This window comes from Sceloporus undulatus, chromosome 1 (genome assembly GCF_019175285.1).
Source record: "Sceloporus undulatus isolate JIND9_A2432 ecotype Alabama chromosome 1, SceUnd_v1.1, whole genome shotgun sequence".
Lineage (NCBI taxonomy): Eukaryota > Metazoa > Chordata > Lepidosauria > Squamata > Phrynosomatidae > Sceloporus > Sceloporus undulatus.
In genome coordinates this window covers 206,225,920-206,233,140 of record NC_056522.1, presented here as the reverse complement: position 1 = coordinate 206,233,140, position 7,221 = coordinate 206,225,920, and the positions used below count along the sequence as shown (strand labels likewise).

At 38.4% G+C, this 7,221-nt stretch overlaps 1 protein-coding gene across 1 annotated transcript in view; it reads right to left on the bottom strand.

Moving 5' to 3' along the window:
* Positions 1-497: 497 nt before the first annotated feature.
* CHN1 (chimerin 1) overlaps positions 498-7,221 on the bottom strand; it is a 131,656-nt gene continuing 124,932 nt past the window's right edge. The window contains exons 8-10 of the mRNA XM_042458383.1: positions 6,650-6,818; positions 5,210-5,315; positions 498-1,363 (exon numbers count right to left, since the gene is read on the bottom strand). Of these exons, the coding sequence (XP_042314317.1) occupies positions 1,192-1,363; positions 5,210-5,315; positions 6,650-6,818 (447 nt within the window). The 3' untranslated portion in view covers positions 498-1,191. The remainder of the gene's footprint in view (positions 1,364-5,209; positions 5,316-6,649; positions 6,819-7,221) is intronic.

The window sequence follows — 7,221 nt, the reverse complement described above, 5'->3', positions numbered from 1 at the left end:
TGTTTTATCAGTTCAGCACCTGGTATGGAATCGAGGGCATTCCAACAGGGACAAGAGCTTCAGTTAAACCACACTGGATGCTGCACTAAAGAAGGGATATGATGTCCTATTATGATGGCTCTTAGGTTCGACTGCAGATGCAAAGTATGATATAGAACAATCCAGTCTATGCAGCAGCCTTCTGAAACCTGGGCTCCATCCAGATGTGCTGTAGTACTACCTCCATCAACCTCAATCATGGCTACTGGCATGCTAGTTGATGATAACAGGAATGATATTTCAGTTCACCTGGAGCTTGGCATGCATTATATTTAAATGGGCTTAAGGAAACTGAACCATGCACAGGATATGAATCAGCCTCCCAACCTATTCCCAAATATATATACATAGGATTGGGTTACCTGTCTCAAGTCAAGGGGGGGGGGGGGGGGGGGGGGGGAATGAGTTGCTAGGCATGATAAAGTTCTAAAGCAAAACTTTAATAAATTAATATGCATGCCCAATAAAAATACAAAATGACAATTTAAAAACAACAACAACAACAAAACAATCCTCACTCATTCAGTATTTCCATCTTTAACTGGAATAATACAGAAAGGCATTATTTAAAGTGGCAGTCAGAATGTTTCTGGTATAAGAAAATGTATCCCATCATTTAACAAATGCTATGAAACCTTAGAAGAAATGATCTTTCAAGGCAGGAAAAGAACAACAGGCGATGTCACTAAACAGCTGGAGGTTGTCGTCCACTGCAATCTGCTCCCTTACTCCTCCTTCCCGGTCCTCAGGAAATGTCCAAAACCAATGATGAAACATAAAAAGAAACAACAACTTTACATCAAGAAACATGCTAAGGTACAATCACAGACTATTCAAGAATACAGATGCTGTGCTGTTTCTATCATGTTGTTTGTACAACAAACTTCACAAGAGAGGGTCAGCAAGAAGCAGATCACATAAGCTTGTATTTCCTGCACTATATGACAAAACAACCCAGATCTACCAGTATTGGCAGGTACAGTATGTGTCGATCTTTCTCCAGCATGGTCTGAATAATGCTGCAGAAGCAACAGAATAAGTATATTTCATACACTGAAATCTTACAATAGGAATCCAGCTACATTCCTTCATCGTCCCCAGATTTTCACTGCTGTCCATTTAAAAAACAGGTGCACACACCCATATATATGTTCAAAATAAAATATCTTCATTTTTTATAAGCATTTCCACCACAAGTCTCTGGTAACGGATGTCATTCAGGGCAGCCATTGCATCAAGTTCTGGTGCTCGCATTAGCGTTGGCCCAAAAACAATGCCAAGGTTCTCTGCATTCATGAGATTCTCTTTTTCATGGAGTGTTACCCTGTAACAAGGATGGTAGAAGTTAAAATGCAAGCTGCCACCAGACATTATTAGCTGCTGTCCTGATCCCATGAACATGGAGTTGAAAAGCCATATCACCACTACATATTAAAACCAAATAGGATTCTTTATAAACAAAAATAGAAACAAGAGAAGACAACCTCCATCTCATCTGAACCTTTGGTCGGACATTCTGGACTAGATTTAGATTTCCGGACTATTGATACTGATATCAAAATTGATTGATACCATCGCCCCTGTCCCCCCCCCCCCTCCAGAGGAAGACTCATTTCTAGCGCTAATCTGTCTGAAATTTTAGTGTATTCATATTGGACAGTTTTAATTTTTTTGATGTTTAATCTTTTTTTAGGGGTTGATCACTGTTTTTATGATGGGGAGGGTTGGGATCTTGGGGTTTTTAAATTGTAATTTTAAATTGTTTGATGTTTTAATTATACTGTTGGAATCCGCTTTGATTCCTTTGTGAAAAAGCAGAATACAAATAAAAATATTATTATTTATACAAAGACAGCACTGGACTTTAAAATGACCACTTACATTGAACAGAACCCAAGAAGGGGACCTGCAACACAATTCAAAGTTGTGACATGAACTGTTTTATTTTGCTTTATTTTTGTGATATGTTTTGTATATAGTTCTTTATTTATAATACATTTTTTAAAATAAATGTTAAAAAAACCAAACTAGGATTTATCTGTCATGGCTTCAACCCTGAGACAGAAGGATAATTCCCAGAGTTCCTTTAGTCATCAGTCATAGCATCGTTTCACCAAGGCTTGTAGAGAACCTGTGGCGACAAGGCTGACTGAAAGGCGACAAGGCTGACTGAAGGTGGGGGTGGGAAACAAACACAATCAAAATGCATGGGGTGATAATAAATGTACTCGTCTTGAAAATGCTTTGAATACTTGGACATCATGGATAAGTGTCAAGACAGCACACTTTCCCTTCAGCACCCCACAGATGCTTTCAGCTAACAGGTACTGCTAGAAGTGCATCAGTCCTTGTGAATAAAAAGCCTTTTTCTCCTTCTTTCAAAATACTGGAACCCAAGATCATCTGATGCAGATGAACGGTGGGAGACTCAGGACAGACAGAAGGATGTATAACTTAGCTGTGGAACATTCCCAACACAAGGTGTGGTGGTGACTATGGACTTGGATAGCTTTAAAAGGGGTTTAGACAACTTCTTAGTGGATAACTCTATTAGTGGTGACTGGGGTTTGGTTCCAAGTCCTCCCTGTGGATAACATGATATGTGGGTGCTCAACTTCCATTATATACAATAGCATAGTAAAATGGTATCCCTTATATCAATGGCATAATCAATGTTTGCTGTTTGGAATTTGTTTTTTTTAATATTTTCAAGTCAAGGATATTGAGTCTATGGATGAGGAGGGCCAGCTGTATATTCTTTCTCCAAGATGAGAGAAATACTGTATCCGAGAGAAGTGTCTGGCTGTGTTTCCATAGCCAAATGCAGACTAGTAACATTATCCATTAAGATCTGTGAGGACTTGCAAAGGTGACGACAGTTGTCATTGGTCTGTGTCTGACTACTGGGACACAGCCAGATGCTACTCCACCCCCCTCTGTTCCACCAGCACTGAATGGTTGATATGTTTACTGTCGGAGAGCCAGCATGGTGTAGTGGTATGAGCACTGGACTAAAAATCTGGAGATCAGGGTTTGAATCCTTGCTCAACCGTGGAAACCCACTGGGTGACCTTGGGCAAGTGATTCACAGAACACCTGGCCAAGTATACTCCACTGATTGCCTCAAGTCAGAAATGATTTAAAGGCGCACAATAGCAACAACAATGTTTTCAATGTGCAACGGGATCTTGTAGCACCTTTGAGACTAACTGAAAGAAAGAAGCTGATGGTATGAACTTTTGTAGACGTCTGTCTACTTCCTCAGATGTATCGGTACACTGATTTTTCAGACTTATATGTCTAAGTCTTTGAACATTTACTGTAGTTTAAAAAATGCATTTTGATGTTACTTTCAAGCTGGCTTGGAAGGATTTGTATCCTAAAAAGACACTATAGAAATAATTTAAATAACTAAAAAACTAAATGGCTTTCCCTTATCCTAACATATCTTACAATGTTATTTATTTAGAAGAAAGATTAAAAGTCTCCAGGTAAAAGAGTACTACAGGCATTTATAAGAGGCTCATAGTTTCCTCTTCTATATTCATTACATAAGCAGAAAAAGTGTCATCTAAAGACATATTACCATCTAAAGATATATTGCATACTTACTGCATACACTAAGTACAGTAAAACTGATTGTACTCTCCCTTCTACTAGCTCCTGCTTTAATAACATAGCATACAAATAGCTGTCTTGAGAGACTGTGCTTGGCTTTATGGCAGTTAATTGCCTCTCTCAGAACAAATTTGTATTTGTAAATTAGTTTGTGAATAGATTATACAAAAGCTCTAATGTATATTACTGACTTTCAATTCAAAATAAACCCATTTAAGGACTTAGTCATAAATGACTGAACATCCATTGTAATGAAGGCACGCGAATTATAAAGAAAACATAACAATGGCCTTTTCACTGAGGCACTGTCAAATGCACTATGTGGAATTAAATTATTTCAGATACTTACAATGATAGCCAGGAAGTGTTAGTTGTTGGGTAAATTGTTCCTAAGTTCTTCAACAACCTCTATACTTTCTATTTACAGTTATTCTGAATATAGTAAGCAGGCTGGCCAAATAAATTTGATAAGACTCCATTAGCTGTTCCCTCTCTGCATGCATGTCTGAGTGAGCATGCCTATAAAAAGTTAAATGCTACCTTATGTTGGCTGTTGCTAGGCACTTAAAAGATTCAGGGCCCATGACCACAGGAGATAAATCTGCATAAAACTTGCATATCCTCATTCATAGCTATATGTTCTCATTTAGAAATAATACTATGATTTGTTTAAATTTTATAGAAGGCAAAAGTAATCAAATAAATCAGTTTATTATTCCAAATTAAACACAGTCTTCAAATAATATGCACCCTACCTCAGATCATCCCAAATCTGCAATTCTTCTTCAGTTCAAATCAATTTGCAATAATATGAAGAAAAAGGAAAGAGTGGCTGGTAGTATTTCTTATCTGGTACAGACCGGTACAGACTGGCGCCAAAAGTAGGGCTCGGGAGAGCAGAGCGTCCGCATGCTCCCAAGCCCTACCACGCATCATCTTGAAACACTGCAGTTTACACAGCGTGCATGATGATGATGTGCCTTGTGCGCTGTGTCCAAACGGTGCAGATGTCACAGCACAGCTCCAGGGCGCTTAAGGCACCTTAGCAGCAGTAGAGAAAGGAGCTGCTTTTGTGGTTCCCTTTTCCCATTTGGTTGGAGTGGCCACGATCTGGGGGAGAAAGGAGCGGCCTCTGTCCGCCCCTTTCTCCCAATCTATATAGGCCCATGGTCTAACCTAGGTGGGTTAAGCTTTGTAGCACAGACATCAGTTCTTAGGTGCAATGGAATTTATGAAATCCATCGTGAGCAGGCTGGTTCTTAATCTCTCTTGTACAGAAATCAGCAAGTAAAGAACAAAAGCAAAATAAGTATTTTCCTGGCTCTTCTTACAAGAAAAAAATATGGAGTCCCTAGTCCATGAAGCTTGACCTATGGCCAGGTACTTTTGGACCAATACAGGCTTTCTGTGAGCTGCCCTGGGTCCCACTCTGGGAGAAATGTGATATATAAATAAAAATAAATAAATAATAAATAGATCTTCTGAAAATTTACCAAAAATTTAATTTACCATTTTCACTGAGAATAAAGATAAGGACCTTTCACTTTCATACCTCTTTAAATGTGCCATGAGGTAACGTAAGGTTTCACAGTGAGCAGGAGGAAGCAGCTTCAGTGCTTCATGAAGTATTTCCAACTGTTCATCAGGATCTGTGGTTTCTAAAATGGAAAATATGAACATCAAAAGTAAGCCAAAAGGTGCAGAAAAAAAAGAAGGTACTTGGCAGTTGGATCTAGCCTAATATAGTGAATTGTCAGTGTCATCTGAGAGAACTGCTTCCACAGAGACAAGCAGAAAAGGAGGTAAAAGGGAAAGGATTCAGCCCTCCCATACCCCTCTTTAGGTAAGTGGGTAGACAAAGGGTGGTCCTGGGGTTGCGTGGCCTTCAAGAATCTATTGACATCCTCCAAGCTCTCCAGATTCCTCTGACTGATTTTTGGTCATAAACTGGAGGTGGGGGAGGAGGTGAATTGCCTCTTCTAGAAGCCATTCACCTGTGAACTAGGCAATTTATTTTTCAAATAGTTTACAGAGCACCATTCAACATAAAAAGAACAACAAAACCAAATGTTGAGTCTTGCATACATCCAGCTTTGGGTGATTTGGGATTTGTGTGTGTGCATGTGGTGACATTTCTGGTAGTTCACATGGTCTTGGAGGGTCTTGGGGCATAAAACTGTCCCCCCCCCCCCCCCGACTGCTGTTGCTCAGTCTTGGCTTATATGGTTAAGTGATCCATGTGAGAAAACAGATCTACTGGAGGGCTGAGTATTCTAGGACTATCTGATCCATTCACATGGCATGTCTCACAGGGGACAAAACTGTCTATATTAGCTAAGCATGATGGATGATTTTCTTATGCAGTTTGGGCAAATACAAATTATGTAGTATTTCTGTGAAGAAATCAGTATCTTTTGAGAAAAAGATGCTGCCTCGTGTGTTCAAATTTTGTGTTCAAAATTATTTTCTACAAAAAGTTAACTTGTACAAAGATATTTTCTGGTAAGACACATGACATGTATTCTTATACAAATGGTTTTCCCTGAAATCTCAAAAGTATGAATAGTGCTTGAAAATGGTAGAAACTTTTGCAGTTTTGCGGAGCGAGGAAAAAAATAGCTGAAATTATTCATTCTTGTGTGCAGGAACACAATAAGAAAATACTTATATCAATGCTGTTTAGGGTGCTGAAGTGTAAATGAAAAGCTGTTCTCTCTTGCATGGTTACAGATTACTCCCACACGTTACTTAGATCCAAGTAAATAGAACATGCAAATCCTTAACCAGTGTTTCTCAATCTTTGGGCCTCCTGAGATTTCAGACTCCAGTTCTGAAAATATATGACCACTGACTAAGCTGGCTAGGCTTTGGGGAGTTGAAGTCCAAAAACTCTGGAGGATCAAAAATTGCAAGCTACTGACATATATAGTACTAAATGACAATAACAAGCACTAAAACATTCATTTGTTGAATAATATAATATAATACTTACTTGCAGATTCTATAAATTTGGGGTAGGCATCATATGTGATTAGTGGAATTGGCAAATCCCTGAAGTACAGTTTAAGTGCACCTGTGATAATATTGATATCTTCATACATATTAACAGAAATATCTGCTTTTTCCCCATCTGTGTATGAAAAGGGGAAAAAAAGTATAGACTATTACCAGAGTGAAACAATTAATAATTGCAATTATGTTACAGGCATAATTTAGGCAGGGTTTATACAGATAAAACACAAGCAAGAATTTTTTAAAAAGTATTCTGACATGAAGATCACTGTGGTAGATTATTGACTTCTGTGTGTTTTAACATGGACAACGCTGCTCTTGTATGCCCTCACTGTCTTCTGTGACTGGGCAGCAGGCAATAGGTGCATTTCACCTGCCCTGTCTTTCCAAGGCCATAAGACAAAAGTGAGACAATTGCGTCAGGTTTCAGAGCACAGGAAATGGTTAGTCATGAGCATGTATACATTTACATCACTATAGAAATAAACTATAATAATAATAATAATAATAATAATAATAATAATAATAATAATAATAATAATAATAATAATA